Source organism: Sparus aurata, chromosome 7 (genome assembly GCF_900880675.1).
Source record: "Sparus aurata chromosome 7, fSpaAur1.1, whole genome shotgun sequence".
Taxonomy (NCBI): domain Eukaryota; kingdom Metazoa; phylum Chordata; class Actinopteri; order Spariformes; family Sparidae; genus Sparus; species Sparus aurata.
This window is the reverse complement of record NC_044193.1, coordinates 10,900,881-10,927,364: the sequence shown is the minus strand read 5'-3', so window position 1 is coordinate 10,927,364 and position 26,484 is coordinate 10,900,881. Positions and strand designations below refer to the sequence as shown.

Sequence of the window (26,484 nt, the reverse complement as noted above, 5' to 3'; positions counted from 1 at the left end):
ATATTATTCTAAATTACTAGTTGTTGGCAAATTATGTGTTGTAATACAGGAACTACTATTATTGCAAGTGAAAGGCGGTGCAACATTGTTTGTCCCTGAAAGATTTCTTTATTTTTCTGTTCAGGTTCATCATCATCAGAAAACATTCTTGCACAGATGATATGCATTCTGGGAGCAAAGGTGCCAGCTAAGTAAGATTTCTTATTGTTTTTCTGAGTGTCTAATTACACTGTAAATACAGGAGAGTCTTACCTCTCATGGGCTCAGGGCTGTCGACAAAAATATCCCCCCTGTGTCTGCTTGAGTGTCCTCTCCTCCTCAGGTTGAGGTGGTAAATCTGACTCCTCTGGTTAGTGGACAGCTACATGGACACAGGGGAGAACAGTAAAACAAGTAGAGCATCAGCTCCCGCTTGCTCGAGATAATAATAGGTTCTTGGTCAAGTTATAAACAAGGGTTTACAATAATTGCAATAAAAACAACTTACAAACTAGGCTTAAACCCAACAATAATGAGCTCACTGAACCAGTAAATGCAGAGTAACTGCAGAAGAGCTTAACTTATCTTTATTTTTTTGGAAACAGACTTTCAAGTTATTTCTGGTATGTCATTGTCTGCACTTACTGTTACTCCACTGCACCGAACAGTTGAGCTGTTTAGCCTTGTGGCCTCATATCGCTGCTCCGTCCCGAAGTCACACTCCAGCTCCTCCCCCTGTTGCAACAAGCACTTATTTCAAAACAATATGTGGTACTTCAACAATAACAAGCAAGCAAACTGTGATATTATGTTGTTTTCGGTATGAGATAATCACCACTTTAGTTCCCAAAATGACAAAATTGGGGAAAGTTTCCACTAAAGAGTGCTCTCTCAAACATGTCTGGTAACAATTGACAACTCTGAGAAAGAACCAAGAAACTGAAAAAAGCCACAATAATTGTCCCTGCCAGGAAAAGATGCAATCCATTCAAAATTCATATTCATAAACATCTGGTCTCCCACACCTCGGCAAGTCATCTGGGAGCCAGAGTAATGAATATGAATTCATTCTTCATAAAATCTGAGCCCTGAGTTTAAATGAGCCAAGAAATGGGAAGGTAAGTCCATGAAGAAGCTAAGATGGCTAAGAACAGGAAAGGATAAGTGCTTTAAGTGGAAGATATCATTTGTCTGTGAATACAGCCAGCTGATAATTGGACTATTTCTGGGCTATTTCTCTTTGCTTCTTGACACCGGAGAAGCTTGATTTCTTGATATTTGGCAGCTTATTTTTCCCAGAAAAATCTCCCTGGACATGATGTTCAGTCTGAAAGATACTACTAGATACTGGAGGACAAACGTGTTTTGGTTTGACAGTTTATCACAGATAAGTCTAAACAATCTATTTTCGGTTTGCCAGAAAAAAAGTGTGGGAACCAAAAATCACCACAAGTTCCAGAGGGGTCTGAGCGGTGGCGACGCGCGAACATGAGTGACACCACACTTCCTGCTGTATTGACTTGCTGACAAGATGAAGACATTATTCAAACAACTTAAGTTTGCATAAACTTTTTGTAATGATGACTAGTATAAAAAAGCCAACCACCTCCAGGCTTCCCTGAGGAAGCTTGTGTGTCTGTCTGTGTGTGTGTGTGTGTGTGTGTGACTCAATGTCTGTCACCATAGCAACACACAAGGAGTGAGCTCAAAAGGCCAACCAGGGTTAGGCGTATGACTGACCACGCCTGGCAACTAGTAAGCACTGGAATTTTTAGAAGATCCTGGTCATGTCCTTATCAGCGTTGCAGGATCAGTGCCTGACTCGCTCCGTGTGGATTAAGGATGAGAATAGGAGTTTTAAAAAACTGATCTGGAGGGACCGGCCAAATTTGAAATGAATGCGAGTGTAAATAAAGCTCCTGCTGCATGTGCTGCCTCAGACCGACTGCACAATGTACATTGTCACATTGCTGACGAAGGCACAACTCAGCTAGTCACAGTTAGATACCAGATGCACGGCGGGCCCAGACAGCTGAGCTGCGAGCAACATAAGCACAAAGATACTCGCTCGTACTTCATTTTCATATTCGAGATCACCCAAACTCAGGTTTTGCTAATTCATTGACCCAAATCACAGCACACAAGATATCCATCTGTGTTTAACTCAGCTTGAAGCAAACACACCATATGCTTCTGTTTTATTCCAATCATTTTCACAACATGCATTTTGGACAAAGTCCAAGTCCAGCTCCATGGCTGGAGGATGTGTGCCGTACCTCCTGGATGTTGCTGAGGGATAAGGTGAAGTCCTGAGCCATTCCTGATGGTGATGGAGGAACCTCCGAGGCAACCAGACTGGGACAGGAAGCTGCATTCTGTGGCGAGGACGGGTGTATGGGGCAGGAAGTGACATATATAAGTTTGAGTTAGAGAAAACAATGGCTCCCCTGCACACATCCGCACAACCCAAAATACCTGTCCTGTTTATCTGGAGGAGGAGGAAATGAGAGGGTAATGTCTCGCTCTGAGGGAAACAACAATAGCTTCAAATAGAGAGACGATGAGGGATTAGAAAAACAGACCCACCGGACATTGTGATGGACTCAGCAGAACAGGAAACAAAACCAACTCCTCATCTCCGTATGACCTACATTACCACATTTTAACAAGAACTCAAATTTACATAACCAAAAGTGACTAAAAAAGAACAAACCTCTTGTGTCTTAATATGTTTACATTTGCGTATCTTGGGATCTGAGTGCAGGATGCCTGACTAGGATTTATGACTATGCTTAGAAAAATGCAATGATGTATTTATTACTTCAGTTGTTTAACACAAACACCTTTTTCCCTTTTCAGGGGGTCTTGTGATAGAAAGGCACACATTAAACACAAAATTACGCACTTCGACTATAGACCAGAGGGATATGAGTCACATCCTCTCCACTCTGACTGGGATCAGTGCTGTGAGTGGTCAGACCTCTCTGCACCCTCAGGGTCAAAGTCTACTGGCAGGATGCCTCCCCACACAGGTCATGGGACCTGGCGTGGCAATACAACTCCAGAGGGGACAGGAGTAATATGATGGCTAAAATTAGTCTTGATGCTGTCAGGGTAACGCACAAAGGACGGTAGTGTCGAGGAAGCTGTAAAATGGTTTCAATGAAGCTACTTTAGTTTTGGATCATTTTACCAGTTTCACAGTTTTTAGACACAGTCATGCCAAGACTTCTATTTAGTTTGTTTGCTTTTTAGAGATGTCTACAATCTCATAGGTTTTTTACACTGCCAAACATACCTACATCTACATAATCCATTTGTATAGTCACCTACTAAAAATTAAGCCAGATAGCTGAAAATGTACGTGTAGGTTCATCTCTTTGCTGGCAACAAGCAGTCCTGACATTTAGGACTAATTTCCTATAAAAATAGGGACACAGTGAATCTACTCTTCCACATGCTGGGCAATCAAACTTCACTGCCAAAAAGAGAACCTTAGAGGAGGTCTGAGGAGCTTTAAAATGGTACATTACCCTGTAAGGAGCCAGTAAACCAGAACCTCCTGAGATTTTACAGCAGGTTTCAACATTTCTACACACTGTAGTTGAGACACTTGAAATGTCACACTGAATTACCACATGATTGCTCTTGCCTAACCCCGTCTGGACTCAGACCATTACAGCACACAGGAGTTGTTGGACAGAAGAGTCTGGATTATGTTTGAGGCTCTGACTAGTAGGATCTTAATGTTATGAGATCCTCCAGGCGGCGATTGGATTAAAAAAAAGGAGAATTACTCACCTCTAGCAGGTTGTGCACTGATTCATCTTTATTGGAGACACATAGGTGGTTCTCTTGATCCCAGTAACACTTCCACCTAGTGCTCAGGCAGCTCACACATCTGTTATAAGTGGAAACACACACACGGAAAGTGTTCAGCAATGAGGATCATGTTTAGCTAATTCTGCCATGTTTTCTCCCTCAGATCTGTTGACATGCTGTAAAAACAGTCTTTCACAAATGGAGCATGTGAACACTCTGATTCATTGATTCAGTGTAATATCAACCGAGAGGCCAAAATGATTACAGGCATCAAAGTTAAGCTTTAATAAAAGGAAGTAATGATTAGTCACAGTAGCAGACACATTTATTCCACAGTCAAGAGGTCAAACTGGGCCAAATCTGCTGAAATTAAACAAAAAAGCCTTCTCTATAAACACTCACACTGGTAAATGATGGTGTGTGAGAGTGTTGTCTCATGTTACCTCTATCTTTGTGAGTGCCATTTTGAGTTTTTACACCAACTAACATATTGGTAAGTAGAGTTCATCAGCAGCTTCAGACGCCCACACACAGACCGCTTTTTTTGTAATAAACATGACTTCGTTTTTGTGGGCGGAGGCAAAACAATTCCCTGAACAAGTTAGTGAGCACTAGCTAGCAAGATGTGTTTCCTTGTTTTTCACAATGGCTAAAGGAAAATACAAGTCTCTCTGAATATGTACAGGCACTCACTCTCTGGGACCGTGAGTGTTACTTGTAAAAGTTAATTAATAAGCCAATATTAATTAGCCAACCAACCCACACACACTCACTCAATGGATGGACAATCTAATAACCTAAATAAGGGTGTGTAAATCTTAAGATGCCTATGACTATGTCCTTAACAGTCATTTACAAGAACTGAAATACAACATTTTTAACAGATGAGTTTTGCGATGTTTCAAGCTCTGCCTAGCTAGCAGCAGGTACAGAAGACAACTATGTATCAGGCTTCGGTTATTGTAAATAGAACAAAGAGCTACAACTTGACAGTGATCCCTAGCTAACCTAGATATCATATTTAAAAGTGGTTGTCAACCCAATTTCAATTTGGAGCCATTAGTGCTTCTGGCATTTAGCCACACGACAGGATGACATTTTTTGGTCTGTTATGCAGCCTACCACTCTGAGATGACTTGCATCCCCTTCCCTTCCAGTTTGTTCTCTGTCGTGCCTCAAGCTCACCCTGTGACCTAATCATGACGTCAGCACGAACAGTCTATACAGTTTAAAGACACTTTAAATAGTCTTGGGGACTGATTGACATGTCTGACAGTTTGTAAAGTGACGAGTCTCTGGCGAGTAATTAGCTCCTCAGGGGGATGTCTGATGGCTAGAACATGCTCTTATTGTCAAAGAATAAGTCTGCTGATATTCCATATTTCTGTATCTTTTTTTATCAAATCCAGCGAAAAGCCCAAACCAACAATTACCAGAAGTATTTTCTGTGTATCCAATGTTAGATATATCTGGTTCCTCTGCAACTGAGCTCAACTGATGTTTAAAACCTATTAAAAACACATAAAATAGTCACACTGTTACACTGGCTGACATGTTGCTTTATTGGGCTCTTTAATCTACTTTGAATCAAGCAATCAAAAGTACACTGTCCTGCTGCCATTGATTATTATTCACTTACTATACACCAGATCTGCAGATGAAAATACCCCTCAGTAAATGCAATCTTTACTCCTCTTTGAATAACATTTGTCACAAAGCCGTTAAAGGAAATTACTCTGCCTTTTCAAAGAAAAATAAAAAATTAAACCACATACGTGACCAGATTTAAAAGACTTACTTCCAGTAGGAACGAACTGGCAGAGAATCACAGACAGCGTAGGGACTGACTAACAGATTGTTAGTTTAAGTCTTTTTACGGGATTTGTTGACGGGCACAAAATAAAAAATAAAATATCTCACTCATTTAACTCATTTTCATGCTTCTTACGATTCTGTGTGGAGGGATGAGTCACAGGCACAGTAACAGGCACAGAGGTGAATAAAATAATAATCTGAGTAGAAAAAATTCTAAACACACTAAGTGAATAAAAAATACTGAAATCACTTGCCCCAGGACTGGCCGGGGCTAGCTCGTTAACATGTTAACTTTGATAGACAACTCAGTACACAGACTTCTTTGATGTATCACCAATACTGTTGCTTCTTCACACCCATTGATAATGCTGGCTTTTTTAATGTTATAAATTAAAACGGGCCATATCTTACAAATTGCCCCTCTAAAACGAGGCTACGAGTTAAGTTTAGACATGTAGTTGTGAAGACTTAGGGCTGTGTTTGGTGATAATGATTGTACTGTATTGATCCTTCCTGTGAATGGAGTGTAAGTGTGTGTGTGTGTGCGCGAGTGTGAGAGTGTGTGTGTGTGTGTGTGTGTGTCTTACAGATAAACTGCCTTAAGTGGAACACCTCCAATGTACGTGTGTGAGTCGAGTGTGTGTCATTGTATCGCCTCCGGGAAGAGACAGATGTCCCACACTAGGAATGATAGTGCCTCCAGTGATAGCAGCACTCCGAGGGGGCCTTTAGACTGGGGGGGGATGGATGTAAGGGGATGCAGAAACCTAATCGAAACGTGTGTGTGTGTGTGTGTGTGTCTGTGTGTGTGTGTTGTGATTGGAAGCAGACGGCCCCCTCAGGGCTCTTATCAGCTTCGGCTTTTCTGTTTTCTCTGACTCCCTTTCTGTCCTACTAAAACACCTGTACACTACCACACACTCACAAAGATTGTTCGCACACTCTCCCTCTCTCTGCTTGACCTAACACTGACAGTAAATACCCTCTGACACTGCCCACCCTGAGTCATAATGACCATGCACACACACATACACACAAACACACACACAAAACACACAGTCGGGGCTCTCACTCTCGGGGGCCTCTCGGTGGACACAGCGGTTAAACACACATCCTCAATCACGTTTCTGTCAAAGAAGAAATACGTCCAGAAGAAAAGACCAGTTTAAGGCGGAGAGACCGAGAGAGGAACAGAGATAGACGAAGAGAAGAGAAAGGAGAAGTGCTGGAAAAAACCTGAGACACAAGGAGGAACATAAAAAACAAATACAACAGAGAAAGAGTATGTGTGTGTGTGTGTGTGTGTGCGTGTGTGTGTGTGTGTGTGTGTGTGTGTGTGTGTGTGTGCTGAGAGACATAAAGAGAGTGGGAGAAACAGAGTAAGAGGGCAGGTTAGGTGGTTGTCCTACTGGGCTGTTTGGTGAGACTGGAATGCTGTCGTCTGGTTGTCATTAACACTCTGCCTAGTAACCACTCTCAATGGGTCATGGGAGAACTGTCTAAACACTCTCTCACACACACACATAGATACACAAACACACAAACACAGAGTCCTTCAAAAGCAAACGGATTCAACACACGAATATCATTTCATGAATAGGGTCCACCTGTAACTTTACACTTCATTGGTGGGGTATTTTTCAAACTTCAACCAAAAATAATTAGGATATTTAAGCACATTTACCTTAATAATGATACATACAGTGATGGATTTCTTTTCATTACTATCAGTGGATAATGTTTTCCTCACTTATGTCGGCTTATTACTATTGTGTTTAGGGTTGCAATAGTATGAGATTTTCAGGGTATGATCTCAGAATATATCACGATTTCATGGTATCACAACATTACATTATTGTTACTATTATCCGTAACAATTTCTCAGAAATGTTGCATCCTGACAAACATAAAATCTAATATAAACTTGAAATGTATATTCTTAATAACATTAATATGGTAAAAAAATAAATAATAATTGGCAACTACTTTGACAATCTTTTAACTGTTTCTCATTCCTCAAGCTTCTAAACATTACAAAGTTTCAACTTCTCAGCAGTCAGGATTTGTTGCTTTCCTTTGTCTTATGTGATGGTAAATTGGGTTTTAGATGGTTGGTTGGACAAAACAAACAATATCTTAGACAGTTTGATTATTCTCTGACAATTCACAGACCAAATGATTAATTGATGGTTGTGGTACATTGATCGACAATGATCATTATCAGTGGATGCAGCCCTGAAATTGGGTTTATTGTCTAGCTCTTTGGCAGATTGCCCAAAATGAAATGTGGCTGACAACATCTCACGTTGTGGTGTGTGTTGTTAACACCTACGTAGTTTTTAATCAGGTAATCAAGCACGCGCTGAAAAAGCATCAGATGAGAGATTTTCCAGTCGTTTTAGTTTTGCAGTAACATACATTTAAAAACACTTCCTATGTGACATTAATGGTTGGTTATATTATTAGCATCAATGAAGAGTAACACTCAAATGTGGGAATGATGACTTCAATCTGACTTTTGACATGTTAAAATAAACAAAGTGACGGCTATTTCTTCATAAAGCACGAAACAAACAGACACCATTAACTCGTTTCACTGCGGTGAAGTGCCTCATAAGACTCTGTTTAGGGAATATAAAAAAAAAAACAGCTTGAAGTGATTAAAATCAGACAGAGTATAGCAGCTCCACAGTTTGCAGCCCAATACTCATCCTGTGAGAATGGCACTTTGCTCATTATCACCTTCAACAAACCACCGTCTAATTTCACACTCCTGGACCTCGCCGAGCACCGAGGCCATGTGCACATATTGGGTGCAGTCTTGCACACATGTACCTGCAACTGCTGCGTTCACACCTACAGGCTGTTTTCAAAAAGTGAACAAAAGGGACACACCCAAATGATTTCAATCTCAGGGAATCAGTCAAACACACACACACACACACACACACACACAAACACACACACATACTGATGCCCGTGTAAGCCTAAGATCTGCCCATCAGATAAAGTGGATCCTTTGACATGGTCCAACATGTGAGAGGAAGCCAGCTGGATCGCCTCCAGATATGAGAAAACCCTCTTTGTGACCAGTCGCGGTCCTTCACAAAAACAAACATCAACATGACCAGCCAGACATACATATCCAATTTCCCTTGGCTTAACGTTTACAGCATATTAATCCCACATTTGATCCTGCACTGAGAAACCTTGAGTAAGCCAAATACACAATAAGCCCTGCAAGAGGACGTGTCGGCAATATTTACTCACCAAGGCCTAAATAGAAAGCAGAAGAAAAAAAAAAACACGAGAGGAATAGGTTACAGACCAAGCAGAAAGGCCTTCGAGGCAAAATAGAAAAGCGTCGCTGTTCTTTCAGCCATCAGCTACATGCGCACATCTGCAATGCCACAGAGACTCAAGCTGACATTTGAGCAATGCTACAGCTTTGTAGAGCCCTCTGTTTGGGGACAGCTTATTAGTATTTAGGTCTCATTTCATAAGGTTTGTTTGGAGGGATCGCTTGTAATTCAAGATGCAATTGGATGAAGGTCTGAATAGTGGTGAAAGAAGTACTCAGATCCTGTACTTAAGACAAAGTACCAATAAAATAATATAAGTACAAATCCTGCTGTAAGTACAGAAATTCTAAAGGGTCAGCAGAAAAAAACTGGTTTAGTTTTAAACTGTAAAATATCTGTAGTTATCAAAAGTGTTTCGTAACCACATTTGAGGGATAATTTGCAAAAAGTGTGTTTATATCAGCTGATATATCCATACTGGACCAAAGAGACCTTCAAAATGCTGTCAGTCAACCAAGCATCATCGACCCAGAACAAATTTAGAATTTGAGATAAACCACCAGTGACACTGGAAGTGTGACTCACGATGTCTTGGGATGTATTGCTCCCGTCCTCTCGCAGTCATAGATTATGAAGCTCCCTGATACCACAGATGTGCCATTCACCTTTATCGCCACAGAAACAGTCAGATGATCTGAAAAAACAAAGGCATGTAAACAGAGCCGCATGTGTCAAGCATTCAAGATGGTATCAATATCATAACTTGACAACGGTACGTCCTCATGCTTCACTGACTTTGCTGTATTCTGAAAGCTGAAACGGGGAATTACATTTGTTCTGATACAGCTCAACATCTTTTAATGTTTTTCTTCTTCTTTTAAATCACATTCTGTAACTGTACTTGTATGTTGCAGGGAGATAAGGCGGGCACACTGCCAAATGAATGCATGTTCAGTCTTACCTGTTCCGGGGAGGATTGGTTGGTAGTTTTCTCGAGAGAGCAGGGGACAGGTTTGAATCTGAGCGGGACCGTAGTCCAGGTGCACCGTGGCATCTGTAGAAACACCCGGCCCATATTCACACTCCACCAGGGAGTGGGCCAGATCAGGAACACTGCCATTTATCAGAATGCCAACATCCTACGACAGAAAACAGATAAAGGAGCATAAATATAAATAACTACTCATCTTAATCTTAATTCCCACACACATGTATTCAAATCCAGTAGGATGTACTGTACAGTTAATCATCGCTGGGCAAATAGCGCTTGCATTGATTTGTTGAACACAGATTTGTTCAAGAGTTCAGGCAGAAAAATTGAGGAACTAATGTGCAATGAAGAAACAGATGGCACAGCGCTACATCTATTTCTAAATCTGACTGTGTGACAGATAGATGTATAATGAGAAACATTACACCTCTCTGACATGATTGAATTTCAGTTAAATGATTTCAATGTGAGAAAAAAAAAATCTGAGGGGGGTGCGGGAGGCAGGCAAAGATCGTTAAGAAGAGAGGAAGAGCAAGATGACATATTCAGCAGAAGTGGCCAAAAGCATGTGCAAACGTGGCTTAAAAATTCGCCCCATTGTTTGTTAGAATTGATCATTTCCTGGCTACGGTCCGACTTCCTGCCTGCTGCTTCCTGTTTGCAAAGACAACCTTGAGCCGAGCTTCCTGTGGCTCTGAAGGATGCCTGTGAATCTGGCAGCTGGTAGATCTATTACAGCCCAGCCGAACTGACCTACATAACAAGCAAATATCTGCAATTAATGAACCAATTAATGACCTGTCGTCTCTCAGCCTCGTCTAATTATGAGCTGTAATTAAAGGTCAAATACATTCCCAGTGTCAAAACTCTGTGAGCTAATTATCATATTGTTGTTTAGCTTCTGTTTCATGATGTACTGAAGGGAAGAAATCATTGAAAACAACGGTTTACATGTCACACCCCAAGTATGAAGCCGGTCAGAATATATCATCCAGCCAGTATTGATTAAAATCAGATAAGGGGTGTCAAGAAGCACTCAATACTCAACAGTTTCTCTGTGTCCTAAATTCATAGCATGATGTTTTTAAGAGTATAAGATGACAGATGTGGAAGATAGTACTCATCATCAAAGTCAAGATCTACTTTAACATTCACTGAAACATTTTCAGTGCAGCAGGAAAGCCTTTGTGTCTTGATGTTTGTCTGAAAACTGGAGCTCGGACAAAGTTTCACTTGCATTTCTTCATTTGCACAATAGAAACTTTTGTGAAGAGGAATGGAATGATTTAGTTTATATTCTTGATAATAGTACTTTTTTTTTACTGAAAGTGTGAATAATTATAAAAATCTAATGTGTTTGCCAATGCAAATGAGAAGACAATACAGTATGTACTACATACTAATCTTACTAAACTAGCATACTTAGTATAGTAATTTAACGTCTTTCTATGACAGAACTCATTTAAGAAAACTACTGCAAATTAAATCTAAAAAAACAAACAAAATTGTTTTTCTTCTTAATTTCACACCAACTCTTCCGAGCTGTCTTGCCACTGTCTCAGATTTGCTGTTTTTTTCAGGTGTGAGTAGCTCCTCCATTTTCTTGCATTTGCATTTAGCAGCAATGGTGTTCATCAATTGCACCCCTAAAATCTCACAAATTTGGTATGCATAGTGACATTTTGCACATACTTTTGTCACTTTTTCAGACAAAACCAAGATCGAATAACTGCTGAATTGAATTGGGATTCAGCAACATTAACAAACTGAGCATTTAAAGCCAGTGGCTACACAGTTACATTTGGCTGAGAAGGCTCTTTTTTTATCAGCACTTGCAGAATCTGCGCACCAACAATTCTGCTGAGAGCATCAACACCCCCATTATAATCACACAAACAGGTGTAAGTGCTAATGCACTAATTGTGCACTAAGGATGACATGCTAATCTGGCATCCTAATGCTAAACTAAGTTAAGGTGACAGTTTATTCAGGTTTTTTGTAAATGTTCATTTTACTGTTGCTATTGACTGAGGGATAGTGTGAGAATTATTGGTGAAGGGTCTGAATGTTGTGATTAATTTGATTTAAATAAAAAACAAGGTGTCTGACTGTCTGTCACAATTAGTCAAAGTGGGCAGTGATGTAAAAAGAACCCATAAGTCGTAGAAGTAAATATATCATGTTAAAATATTATTTTGGTATACGTGAAAGGCACCCATAAGAATAGAAAAATAAGCACATACTGTGAACAGTCTAACAGCAGAGTGATAACAACAGTGTGTTTAATAATAGTGAGAGGTATCAAGTTATGAAGGTAGTCATGAGACACCCTGTTTCCTCAGCTTTAAATACACTGACCCCATTACAAACATAACTTGATGGACAACAACACTTGTAACATGAATGTGCTGGAGGACATTAAAATGGAGGGAGTTGATATTACCTTGATGTCTGCAGAGATGCTGATCTCTGGGGGTGTCAGGGTCATGGACGGACACTGCTGGGGGCCTTCACCCATGCTAATCCAGGACCGTGCCAACAGCCCCTGGGCACACTCCTTCTGGAGGGTACATCTGGACAGAGTGACAGACAGCAATCATAATTATCATGCCATACTTAGATTAGAGGACAGCACAAAGAGACAGGGATACTTGATTTTCTGTACGGAATATGTCATGGAAAATTAGGCGTAACATTTTGGGATAAGATCTTCTATCAAGATATGACTATCTCATATATAGTAATTGCTTTTCAAGGCTCCAGTTGGGAGTCAGTCAGTCACTGGATTACCACACTGGTGTCTGAACGCGGAGCTTTAAGGTCAACATTTTATCCTTTGTGGGGAGAAGAAAAACTTTTGTGTTTTCCATTTCATTCCAGGTCTTGACAAATTCTCACCGCTGGGGTTCATGGTCCGCTTCCCACAGATTTATGAGGTCCTCTAGTCTCCTAAAGCCACATTCAGTCCTCGGCTGTCAGTTTGTCTGGCTCAACAAGAGACTACTTGACTCTAGGTCACACACATTTCTATGGCAACCCATCCCGCAGGCACTCAGATCAGGGGCCAGTTACCCATAGTTGAATAAAAAACACTACTGATTCTTAATCTGCACGGACCAACGGTACATCCATGAACGTGTGTGTTTGTGTGGACATGCATAGAGCATACTGTGTGCATGAGCCCATCTGTGAGTATAATGAATGTCTAGGACAGAAGAATTCTAAGAGGGCATTCAACATGCAAGGTGGCCGCACACAATCTGACTTCTGCTTCACTAATGAACTTCGCTGGCCGTTGGCACAGACCTCAGTTCATCTGCAGTGCACGCTGAAAAGGACAAAGTGACCTCACAGTAACGAGAAACCAAATGGGCCCCATTTAGCAGCGTCCTAACATGCCACATAATGAGTTTGGCTCATCCCACTTCCCTCTCTGACGCCTCTATCGTTGTTTGAAAATAAAGTGTGTGTCTGTGTGTCCACACAGTTGTACGTGTGAGTGTCCGGAAAGTGAACGTCCAGATTTTCAGTCCCATTGGCACTGAGGGGACTGAGAGCGGCCTTGAGGTCAGCTGCCGGACTAAAAATAGAAGTGAGCCACACAAAAATCCCCCAGACACAAACAAACCTCATCAACTCTGAACACACTCAGCAAACTCAACAGTCACACTAAAGTGGATTTACAGGTGATACACTGGATTTACTTGCTATTGATTTAACTTTATTTTGAAAGTCATTCTTGTTTTGTTTTTTTATCTTCTTTTTAAACGTACTTTGAAATTGTTGCACTTTCTTAATCCCAGAGGACAAATGCTGATAACTTTTATAATCTCTTAACATCTTTGTTTTATGACCAAGTACCTGCACAGCTAATGACATTCCCCGGCCTCAGGTGGTGAACATGATAACCTACAGCGAAGTGTGTTGCAGTGTGAGCTCCAAAGCGACATGTTTTTTTTATTTTGATGGACAAACATTAATAACCTGCCAAACATCAGCTTGTAGGCAGTCAAGAAAGTTAGCATGCTGATGTCAACATTCAGCTGTGCCTCAGTACAACTTCACCGAGCTGCGAGGGTGGCTGACGGCTCTTTACTCTTGCTCCATTTTTGTTCATTTAACGAAAACATGCCAAACTTTTCGTACATGATTTTTGCTGAAATACAATAGTGCAAAATTAGCAAAGTCATGAGTTAACTCTGAACAAGCTTGAACAAAGAACGAGACTTGACGTTGACGCTAACGTTTTTGACACGCGTGACGCTACAGACGGGGGGGGGGGGGGGTCGCCTAAAAGTTTTAGTCTAAACGGAGAGTTGTCCCCATAAATAGCTTATATCATTGCAAACGTATAGATACAAATAATACGATAGCGTACATTGGAAACATGTGCGCTACCTGTAGACGCGACACAGTGTGATTTTAAGTTTTTATAGATAACGTACCCCTCCTTTATGCCTCACAGTGGTTTGATCCACATATACTCGCGTTTGAACCCCACGTGCGCGAGATAGCGGTCGTGTACGAATGGTGCGTTCCATTGTAAATGGTAAATCGGAATTTCCGCTTCCAATCTTAAAAGTGCATCCATTGCATTTGCTCAGAAAAACGTGGACACTCGCTACGAACGGGTGTTTGAATGCAGAGTCTCAAACAACTACAGCAGCTGATTTAACAGTTACGGCATCAAAAAAAAATCTTGTGCATGCAAAAGTTAAAAAGGTCAAAGTCGCACAAACAGTAGCTCCTTGCTCTACCAGTCCTCAGTAGACGCAGCTCTAACTCTCACACTACATTACCATGTCATGCATTGCATAATTTACGCTGAGAGGCCAGTTTGGAAAATAAGAACTGATTTAGCACAGCTGCTCTGTTGTTAGCAGTGCTGGGACAGGCATGTGTGAACTGACCAATCAGTGGAAACTGGGTATTCTGTAGGAGGGGCCTTAAGGAGACAGGAACTAAAACAAAGCATTTCAGATAGGAGAGTATGAGAAAACTGATGTGTGTTTTTGAGCACTAAAGCAACCTATTTTAGTAGTAACCCAAAATAAAAGTATGAACCTGAAAATTAATTATATTTTTTCGGTACATTACCTCAGGTTGAATCTTGGGCATCAACATGGCTGCAATATTGGTAGCGGCTTCCCTTACCAAGTTGGTTAAACCCTGAAGTTACCCTGAAGTTATTATTTTTTTTTTTTATAAATGTAATACAACAGTCCTTTTGGCAGCACCTTTGGTGTCCCTGCAGGAATTGCCCAAGAAATGTTCCCGTTTATGGCCACCCGCAACAGTGGAATGAAATATCCGCTGTTGCCCAAATTATAATGAATGAAAAACATTTCTGGTGACTACCCTTGGATGTTGAAATCATAATTGTTAAATGCAATGTCCTCTTGAGTTACAATGGGTCAAAAGTCCTCTCCTTGTTTTCCATCTGGAAGTATATATTTAGATTGCCAAGTAAACTCCAGATTTTATCTTAAAGTGCTGAATACCTCATAGATGACACTTGGTATAAACTGAAGCTGGCATCCCGGAAACTTTTATCATTTGACAATCTCAAAAGAAAAAGACATTCAGTCTCAGATGAACATCAACAAACAGTAAGTGATTGCTGGTAAGACTGGCTATCAAACTGAAGTCACTCACATCATGATATATTTTCCTTTCTCTATTCTTTTTTAAAATGCATGACATCCCTGCCAAATCAAAGAAACAATCTGATCAAGTGCAGCAGTGAGGAGAAATAAATTCAAAGCACTCCTCTCTTCGCTGAAAGGCTTCAACAGCTAATATACATACAATAAACATATATTAGACACACACACGCACACACACGCACACACTCCATTTACCATTTACTCAGCACCTGCCTCACGACAGCGTGCCGACTATAAAAGCTTTTCAAACAGCTCCTAAAAATAAACAGCCAACATACCTTGTGGAGCTAAAATATGACCTGAGAAAACTGGCTGCCTCCTAAGTCTCAGATAAGGTGGGAAACAAGTGAGACTGTTAAACAGCAGGAGAACACGCGAGCATCTAACGGCACACGCACACACAGAAACACACAGACACACACAAAGTCAGTGTGAGGCAAGCACATACAGATAAGCATGATAATTTGTGAATAGCAAAAAGACGGCACATGACGCATAACTTGATTCATACAAAGATATTTAAGTGCCTTCTTGTGACATGTGGCAGATTAAACCAGCGCCAGCTTGAAAAGAGTGATCAAGGACTAATCTTTATCTCTGGCGGACGAAACTAGCCCTCTTTTTTTTGCCAACAATGCTGACTCCAACGAGCGAACAGACATGTTTTCATGCTCGCTTTCCATGCAGACGTGCTGGGAGACGTCAGAGCCGTGCAAAAAAATCAAACAGACGCCCACAAAGACAGTGGTGGCTTCACAGATTGTGAGATAGTTCTCTAGTGGTCCTCTCTCTCTCTCTCTCTCTCTCTCTCTCTCTCTCTCCCCCCTTCCTCTCTCTACTCAGTGTCTGTAGTTGTGTCAGACAGTGAGGTGATGGAGGAGACCATCCACCCCCACACTTCAACCCCCTGATCCCCCGGGCTCTGAGGCCACAGCTCCTGCCCAGCGGCTGGCATGACTGGCCAAACAGTGCATCAAGCACACACACACACACACACACACACACACACACACACACACACAAGCACACGCATGACATCAGTTCCCTGGCCTCCAAGAGCCAGACAGCGACACACACACACACACACACACACACACACAAGCACACACTGACACTTACACACAGGCTTACACACTTTGACATTTCCTTGTCAAAAGAACCAGTGTGCACTCTCCCTCCCACCACCATCATCACAATCAACGCTCCTTTGTAGAAGGATAGAGAGGAGGACAAGGGCACTGGGGGAGGAGGAGACGAGGAGATGAGGAGACGAGGAGACAAGGGAGAGTAAGACAGAGAGGAAGGTTGAGAGAGGGATGGCTAAATTGTCAAAGCTACTAGAAAAGAGAAGGGGCAAGGAAGGGGGAAAAAAAAGGAAAGCCGAAGACAGAGAGAGAATCACAAGGGTAGAAAAAATGCAGTGAAGCGAGAAAGGGACTGGGATAAAGAGACGACAGATAGATAAATAAGTAGAGGAGACAGGGAGATGACAGCGAGACAGTCTGACCACACACACACACGCACGCACACACACACACACACACACACACACACACACACACGCCAATCAGACACACAAACACACAACTCTCATCAGTTCCACTCTTCCAGCTCTGAATGGCCCCTGGCAATGCCAGAGCCTCCAGAGCTGCAGCACAACTCATCACAAATTTCACTATCTTGTCTGATCTGCCTTAATCACTGAGCAACCAACCGACTCACACACACACACACACACACACACACACACACACACACACACACACACACACACACAAACAGAAACACAAACAAACACAGCTCGACACCACACATATTCTTCCCAAGAAGCAAGTGAACACAGAGCCAGAGAGCCGGTCCTGACAGAGCCACATTAATCACAGGGTACACCCGCTCGCTCACAGCAACACTTCAGCCAAGTCACTCCTCGTCGGGCGCTCCAAGCCTGTCATCCCCTCCCAAAACTACCAACGAACCAGGGGACCGCTCTGAACAATGATGTGGCTCCCAAGTCTGGGGCCTAATGAAAAGCAAATCAATTCTGCTCGATCCAAAAAAACAGCCCTCCAGCCCCAAAACTCCCTCCGCTACTGCCAAGACTCATTCATCCGGGCGACATTTTGAAATCGAGAGAGAAGATGATGAAAACCAGCAAACGAGTCTCAGCGGTTTTTACGGATTAAGACGTTAAGAAGCATCAAAACTACAAGCTCAAATTATTTTATCGTGCCATTAATCTTAATCTAATCTTTTTATTGACTCGAAATTAGCACAAACTTAAATCAATCACTCATCTAAACAGTTGCAGCTGGATCACTGCTTAAATAAAGGCAGAAGGGGGACAGAGGATCCTTCCACATTTTCTCTCTTAAAAAGAAAAAAAAAAAAAAGTAGAAAAAAAAGCATGTGGCTCGTGCGTGAATACACAGCATGACAATTTGATTGAATTATATGTTTTATTGGCAGCAGATGAGAACAAGGGATAATTAACTTGATAGATGGGGAACCGATAGACAGTGAAAACAAAAAGCAAACTGTGTGTGTTTTCCTACCGGTTCTCCAGAGTACACCAGCCACAGTGGGCGTCGCCCGCTCCCAAACAGTCGCCGCAGCTCCTCCACTGGTCACAATCCGCCACTTTCACCCTGAGCATCTGCACATGACAGCACACACACACGAACAGCATGGTTAGTATGTCAGGTAGAAGCAACAGACTTTTGTGAAGATTCGTGCAGACGTTTTACCACAGAACTTCGGTAATCGACTACTCATTTTTGTCACGCAAAAATACCAAACATTCCCCAGTTAATTCTCTTAAATGCCGCGTTTCTCCGTTTTGTCTGATTGTTAATTTAATAAGTCGGGGTTGTGGACCGTCAGGCAGACAAAACAAGCTATTCAAAGACACTGATTCACCGTTTTCTGACATTTCATACACATCAATGTGGAAACAGAATATGCCAAGTTTCAGTCCTACTTCCTCATTCAAACCTCATCATCATAAGCAGTACATGAACTAGGGTTGAGACAGCGCGCAGATGAAACAAGTCTTAAGCACAGATAACGTACTTTTGTGATACTCGTGAAGGAAAATCCCTAATTGGATAAACTGAGAATTTATTCATTCAAGTTTATAAAAACTAGTCTCTCACTCTTCTATTCCAAAACATGTATCTGAAGCTCAATTCTGAGGCTGTTCTGTAATTAGTTTTCTAATAAATAATTTATGGCAACTTCTGATCAACCCATATCAATAGAGAGCCGCAGGAAAGAGTCCTAAAACCCAGAAATAAAAGCGCATTTTTGCACTTTCGGTTCCCTCGTAGAGGTCGGTGGGTTTTTGGAATGGGTTTTTGGTTAGATGCCTGACATAAGGTCTGTGGTTAAAGCGAAATTATGTAGAAATAGGCATTTAATTGCGGCACCGCTCACACTTTCTGTGTGCAACACTGCTGTTGTAAATACAAATCCCAGGACTGTAACAATTTGTTTAGACAAAGGTGTAGGTGTAGTAGGTGGTGCTAACTACAAACAAAGCCCATTACACAACAACAATGTAATGGCCTGAAAACCTGTATCTAAAAATAAACATGTATCTAACGCTGTGATCCTGTAGTTACATGGCGCGAGGACAAGTGATAGGGGGGCAGAGTGGCTGAGACAGAGACACCATTCACCCTGTTACAAGACACTGTAACTTCAAAAGTAAAAAAGTTACAGAATGTTGTTGTAATGTAATGTTTTGTTCTAAAACGTAACATACGTCTGGAAATGGCCAACATACAAATTACAAAGCAACTGAGACTGCTAAGTGGCTAAATGAGACTACAGAGTTTGACATTAAACTAAATTACGCCAAACATGGAGAGTCATCTACTCACTAGTCCGTCTTTACAGGGTTTCTGTCGCAAACTATTCCAGCTCTAACTTTACAACTTGTAGACTGATCAGTTTATAGGGAAGTGTGTGCAGTATAGTGTAGTAGGAGTCATGTGACCGTGATGCAGATTGTTTATAGTCTAACGTCAATAATGCGTTTACGCTTCAAAAATGGTATACAAGTGGTGCTCATTTGTCTGGATGGTCTTGTAAACAAAACTTGCAAGTATCATAAACTTGTGTTCGCCACACAGCTTAAAGAAACAAAAAAATCCTGCAGGCTTTTTGTCGAGGGAACCAGGGCGATGCTAACTTTAGGGTTAGCCTGCAAAAGTACGTCATTCCTGCCTCTCTCAATTTCAGGCTTAAGTAAACAAGTTCTACATAGCTCCTTCCATTTTCACTCAGTCCTGGCATAGAAACAGATAACTAAGTTGGTTAAACAGATTACAGATAATGGTGCCCTCACTCATCCCTATAAACACTCAAGAAGAAGGCCTACGCCACTGTAGTAACAAGCAGACAGAAGGACAATCATGTATCCAGGTGTTCATCAAAGTGCAGTATTTGTGAACAGTTATAACTTCCTCTATGAAGTGACTTAATGCATTTTAAATCATCCCATTTTATCTGTTCTCACTCACAGACGCGGTTATGCCTGATGACAGACACACAAAAACAATCAGACGGCTGCACTTGCAATGTACCACAGACGTGCTGGAGGTGCAGCCACATCCTGTCATAAGCGCATCTGTAATGCAACACATCTGTTTGGAAATGCACCACCTAAACCTAATGAAGGTCTGTGCACGCGGCCACAAACCTACGTGTGTTCAGCTAAACTTAGGCGGGGAGGATTCGCTGGGTGAGAACTGAGGTCTGATTGTCTCTCCATGCTGACATGAATAAATCAGAGGTGATGAGAGTCAGATTCTTACATGGTGAGAGGTCATGAGATAAAGGTAGTTGCTGTCGTTGGGGTCGAGGGTCATGACGTGATGGACCGCCTCGCTGGCCGGCAGCTTCAGTGTCCACTGATTGGCCAAGGTCATGTTCGGCAAGAGGGTCAGCTGTGAGGAGGAGATGAGAGCAGAGGACACAGGTTGGATCGCAGGTGCAGACAGGTGCAATTATCATTTTTCTCAAGGTCAACTCAACAAGGAAGAGTCAGCTGAGCAATAAGGACTTCTCAAACATCAAAAAATCGAGCGGCGCATTTCATGTGAAAATTCAAGGCCAGTTTTGCTCAGCGACACCTTGAAAGAAGCAGCTTTTTTTTCCCACCCACACATCATGACCACGCGTCTCGCTTTGAGGCGACAGCTACCTGCGCTAAGGTGTTCCACCAAGATAAATATATTCATATTATAGGTAAACTTTAGCTCCTTTGAACCTGTGTGCACAAGGCAGCCACCAGAACCTCTCACTTTCTAGGAAGTGGACGTATGTATTATCTATATACAATTGTTGCCACAGTAGGTTAATCAAAAAATGTCCCTATATCTTATTTCCAAATATTTTTTTTATGTGTACTTTAGGGGGTCCTTTTGTTGAGCTGTGTGCCTTATCTTGTTTAGCTGTGCAGTGATTTATCTACATACTGGCCTTCCTGCAGCTCAAGATAATAAAACGGGTGACATGTTCTCACGTACGCACAAACATACGCACACACAGACACGCACACACACCGAGCCGAGTAGAAAAACAAACTGCGCTGAGTGAGACTTCCTGTCACGCAGACAGTGAAAGCTCTTATTACTGAGATTTTGTCGGGTCTCCCTTCAACGGAGACATCCTGCCGTCCTGAGGAACTGGCAAACTGACCGGCGTCTGGTGACAAGCACGGGTTGTGCCACTTCTCCATCCGCTTGAACACCCCCTCAAGTACGCACACACACACACACACACACACACACACACAGCACAAACACACAAAAACCTCACCACCCACTGAGACGAGCTGGTTAATGTTAAACCGGAGCAGACAGAAGCTTAGTAAACCATTGGCTTAACCTGTGAGGAGCGGCATTATCTCATCCTCCAAATATCACTGTCGTTTTTATAACACCACCCACCTGTCGACAAACACACACACACACACACACACACACACACACTAATACACTCTCCTGCTTGGAGATACTAAGCAGCTGCACTATGTCTTCACCCCGCACCCCAGCGTCTACAAACACATACCCGGAGTGACACGGTGAGGAGCGAGTAAACAGCAGCCCACACACCTGGACAGGGAGCAGAATAGGAGCAGGGGAGGAGGAGAAATGAGGAGAGCTGTGGCACAGTATGCCACCAGGTCAGGCAACAAAAACACCTGCTGTACTGGCAGGTCGCTCTGACTCTATTCTCTGTCTATCTGCCTGCAGATGAAAGCCCCTATTCAACCGGGGAGTGCTCAGCTGCTGTGCGCTCATTCTCTATGCGTGTGTGTGTGTGAGTGTGTGAGAGTGTGTGCGTATGTGTGTGTGTGTGTGTGTACCTGGGTGTAAAGGAGAGAGAATAAAGGCAGGCGGAGGTGGGGCAGGAGAGAAGAGAACAAGAGAGGGAAGGAGATAAAGTCTGTTTGTTTGCAAAATGAATCAAAGGGGTCTTTTATACGTGAGACGGAGTGTGAGAGGAACAGAAACGGGAGACAATGAAGCGATGAACTGAGAACCGGAGGGGCGGACTGAGTGAGGGAGCAAAAATTGGACAGGAGCGAGCGAGATAAAGGGCGGACACTGCGAGAGGCAGAAAATGGAAGTCAGCTGTAATGGGAGGGGAGAGACTTCATTAAAAAATTGCATGTAATTACAAATTACTTCACTGAGGGGCTCTCTCAAAGACAGTAAAAGAGGCCTAACTTAATCTCAACCACCGTTCCCCTGTGTTTAGTCGGAGCCAAACTCACAGTCAGAATCACATTACACACGCTAACAGCACCATTAACCTCTGTAACAGCTCTATCCTCAGGGCACACACACACACACACACACACACACACACACACACACACACACACACAGACACTCACACACGCAGACAGACGCTGCCACACACACGGATACATACACAAACAATAAAAGACGAGTAAAGCTAAAAAGCACAGCGCAAGTCGTCGCCCCAAGGTCACAGATGCTCACTGCATAACGAGGTTGAGAGTGAACACACATATAGCAGCATAATCACAGGGTATGCATTCATCTGAGTAAACACATGAACTCGCTCAACCACTTGCACTGGCCCAGAGACAAAGTCAAACACCTAAAAGCAAAGTCAAACCTGCAATCAGGCAAACAGACATCCACAAACACACTCGCGCACGGAGCATCACCGACCGATGTTGTGCATCCGGTATAAACCATCCAAAAACCAATTACAGCATGCTCAGCCGGAGCTAAAACAGTGCCTTCATCTGGGGAGGAAAACAAGGAGCTCTTTAAGCGGGGCCCCGAATGAAACACCCCTCGAGCACAATGATTTTAATGTTGTAAAAAGGTACGAGCCTAATGCAGAACAACAGGGTCAGAAAGCACTCAGAGTCAGTTTATGTTGTTTCCGCACACAGCTGAGGAGCAGCTTGTGGCGCTTGCAGGCACTCTGCTGCCTAGCTAGCTCAGTCAGGGGTGACTAGGAATGTGGCTGAGACAGAATTAAGGAATGCTGTTAATTAGTCGGGAAAAAGGTTTTCACAAGCCGGACCCTCCGCAGATGTTCTGGAGCCGAGGTCGCAGACCAACAGGGCTGAGTCACACACCGTCAGCCGATGTTTATTAAAACAACCTTCTGGTGATCTCTGAGACAACAACCAGGTCTGAGGGACATTAAAGCCCATGATTAAGGACTGCTTAATGGGTCGTGTATGAACGGAGCGAGGGGGTTGAGGGGGTGACAGTGCTGAGAACCTACGAGATGAAAGCAGACATTCCTGCTCGAGTGTTTCATCACACACCTAGGTTTGGTTTATTGACAGGCTCAGCGGCCACATCAGAGCAGCGCCGCGTAATCGTTACCGTTGTACTCTTTCCAAGCTTGAGGGCTCCCTCACATTATGTATTAACTCCACTCAGTCACCGCCACATCTGTGTTTTGACCTGAGGTTACGTCAACTAAGAATCCTTAAGAGAGACCTATTATGCAGTTTTTGTTTTATTCCTTTCTGTCAGAGTGTTATATGTTCCTGTGCGTGCGAAAGATCTGGAAAGTTAAAATGTCTCGAAGTCTGAACCAACAGGAGCTCCTCTCTCCCACTGAAAACACTGCTCCTGAAACGCCTCGTCAGTAGTCCCGCCTTTAATTCTGCGACTCTGTGACATCACTCTACATCACTGTGTCACACAATCATGTAATTTATGCCTAATGGCTAGTTAGGCAGTAAGAATTGATTCAGCACAGCTACTCTGTTGTTGTAATGATGCTGGCTCGGGCATGTGTGGGCCGACCAATCAGAGGAGACAGGGTATTCAGGAGGGAGGGGCTTTAAAAAGACAGGAGCTAAAACAGAGTGTTTCAGACAGAGGGGGAATGCAGTATGAGAAAACAGATGTGTTTAATGAGCATTAAAGCATGTAAAAAAAAAAATCTAGAAGTAATCCAAAATAAAAAATATGAACCTGAATATTAGCATTAACTGTCTCCTTTGATGTGTGTGTGAGTGTGTGTGTGCCGGTGAGCACATGCGTCTCACCTTACGAAGGCGTCCATTACTGGTTCCCAGAAAAACCACAGTGTGGTTGTGCACCGAGTCCACAGAGACTGAACTGAGACCAGCGTATTCAACGAGAGGAATGGCCTTCAGGGGCCTCCGTAGGGCCAGAGGATGCTGTAGGTGGGCCGCACCGCAGTCCAGCTGCTCGGGCTGCAACTGGAAGAGACAAAATGAGAGAGAGGGAGAGATCAATGCTCGTCAGCTCTCATATGGAAGCACGCCATACAGATTAGAAAACAGGGAGAGAACTGAGACAAAAAGAGAAGCGCTGTATGATGAAAGCGTAGTGGAAAACAAGAGCTGATAGTAGCTATCACATCGGCGCAGCTCATTCTTCTAAATCACTCTTTAGACATCTCAGTGAATACTTGAAAAGGGCTTACAAGGGTCTTCAACACTCATAAGACTCTGCTTTTGTCAAATCCTCAGCGGGCAATGATAAAACATTAGTGCCACGCTTGGATGAGCACCAGGATCTACTGGGAATTCTCTGAATATTTTAGAGCACGCAGAGGCAAAAAAAAAAAAAAAAAAAAAAAAGAAAAGAAAAGAAAAAAAAGAACAAGAATTAAGCACAGTGGATATTTGTAGAGTCGTTTCCCACGGGCCCTTCTGCTCGCGGCCTCGTCTCTCTTATCATAAATTGTGTCTGGCTTTCCCTCAGAGTTGGCCTTCAGACAGTCGACTACAAAAAAGATCACATTTCAGCGACCGTGGCAACACAAACGTAGGACTTCAGAAACTTTTTACTCTGTGAGGTTGTATTACGGCAAACGAAAAAAGAAACCGGCACAAAATTACTTTGAACTTAGCAGTTGTCTATCTCAGGGAGGCCTGCAGGTCAATTGAGATAGTACTCAGAAAACTGGTCACGGGAGGAGCGGCCCCGGGGCCACAGCCAACAAGACAGTGCCAGCGAGGAGGGCAACTTTCTGACCTGACAGCACAGCGGTCATGGGACAGTCTCCTGTGACCTCGACTCTGTCACTCAAAAACCACCACAATGCATTCCAATGAAACTGTGCAAGGCTTTCTTTGCTTTTACTATCAGGCGCTATTAGCAAAGAGGGAAAACACTGGAGACAAATACAGCATGCAATGCTTCCTTAGGGGCAAATATTTGGTTTGCAATGCGAGTGGAAAGCATTCAAAACACAAGATAAAAATCTGACCACGTGTTTGTGACAAAGCTGGTGTTTATTCACCAACGGTACGTTGAATTTGTGGCGGAGCTATAGTTAGCAACACGCAGCCGATGAGAAAAAAAAAAAGAACGTGTCTGAGGTTGAAATCGTCGACCCCCTCCTCTCTTCATATTTGAGCAGACAGGGAGCTGCTGGATGTGAGGGGAATCTCACCCTTCCCATAACCCCACAGCGCGGATCTGGAGCATCTCTTCCAGCTATCATGACCCCCATACCCGTGACATGGGAGATCCCCTCTCCGAGTCATGAGCCGCGGGGCTAAGGAGGATAACTGTTGTAAGCAAAAATGGGAAACTGTCAACGATACAGTTGTATTTGTCTTATTTTGTAGGATCAGGACAACTGTGAAGGCAGACGTGATAGTCAGACGTTTAAGTAGCCTATGTTTAAGTGTACGTGGGAAAACTCTGGTTGGTAGCAGTGCAGAGCGTTAAAGGAGCAGTGTGTAGTTTTGGAGAAGAAATTAATACTTACAATGTTAATGAGGTAATAACACAAACTCAGACTTATTTATTTTTCAATAACTGAGTAAACAAGATCCAGAACACTTTTTGAAGCTAGAATGGTGGCAGGGCCCGCCAAATATAAACAAAGTAAAACAGGAGGAAATGATGTTGTCCCTTGGTTTGAGTTTGTTTATTCAGTTTGTTTCGGCATTAAAAGAAACAAATTTGTTGGTGAAGATCTTTCTCCTCTGATTAAAATGTCTTAATAAAAAATATGTAGTGCACCTTTAAAAAAGAAAAAAAAAAAAGATTTATTTCATTTATTTACTGGATTTTCATCATCTCAAGGCTTCCTCCAATGAAAATATAACTGTTCTGATTCCAGTAAATTGCTTTAATATGAAATCAAAACATAAATGAAATAATAAAATAATAATGTTGGTGAAGTTAATGATTTGTCTGTTCTTTTTCCTTGTTGTAGGTTTTTTTTTTAAGTTTTATTATTTTGTGTTCATCTTTATTTTGCCAGGAAGTCCCATTGAGCTTGAGAGGTCACAACAACTTATTTATAGAAAATTCAGGTTTTGTTTTTTTTCAATTACACTTTTAGATCAATGTCCCTTGATAAAATGTACATTTTTCGCACCACATGCCCACATAAACTCACACTAAAACTA

The 26,484-nt window shown here is 42.4% G+C and overlaps 1 protein-coding gene across 1 annotated transcript in view; it reads right to left on the bottom strand.

The window, feature by feature from the left end:
• The window catches only part of plxnd1 (plexin D1), a 70,033-nt gene that overhangs the window by 41,842 nt on the left and 1,707 nt on the right, over window positions 1–26,484 (bottom strand). Inside the window, exons 2-11 of the mRNA XM_030424253.1 lie at window positions 24,136–24,312; window positions 20,393–20,524; window positions 18,128–18,228; window positions 12,353–12,482; window positions 9,880–10,057; window positions 9,504–9,612; window positions 3,781–3,880; window positions 2,256–2,354; window positions 625–714; window positions 253–361 (exon numbers count right to left, since the gene is read on the bottom strand). Of these exons, the coding sequence (XP_030280113.1) occupies window positions 253–361; window positions 625–714; window positions 2,256–2,354; window positions 3,781–3,880; window positions 9,504–9,612; window positions 9,880–10,057; window positions 12,353–12,482; window positions 18,128–18,228; window positions 20,393–20,524; window positions 24,136–24,312 (1,225 nt within the window). The remainder of the gene's footprint in view (window positions 1–252; window positions 362–624; window positions 715–2,255; window positions 2,355–3,780; window positions 3,881–9,503; window positions 9,613–9,879; window positions 10,058–12,352; window positions 12,483–18,127; window positions 18,229–20,392; window positions 20,525–24,135; window positions 24,313–26,484) is intronic.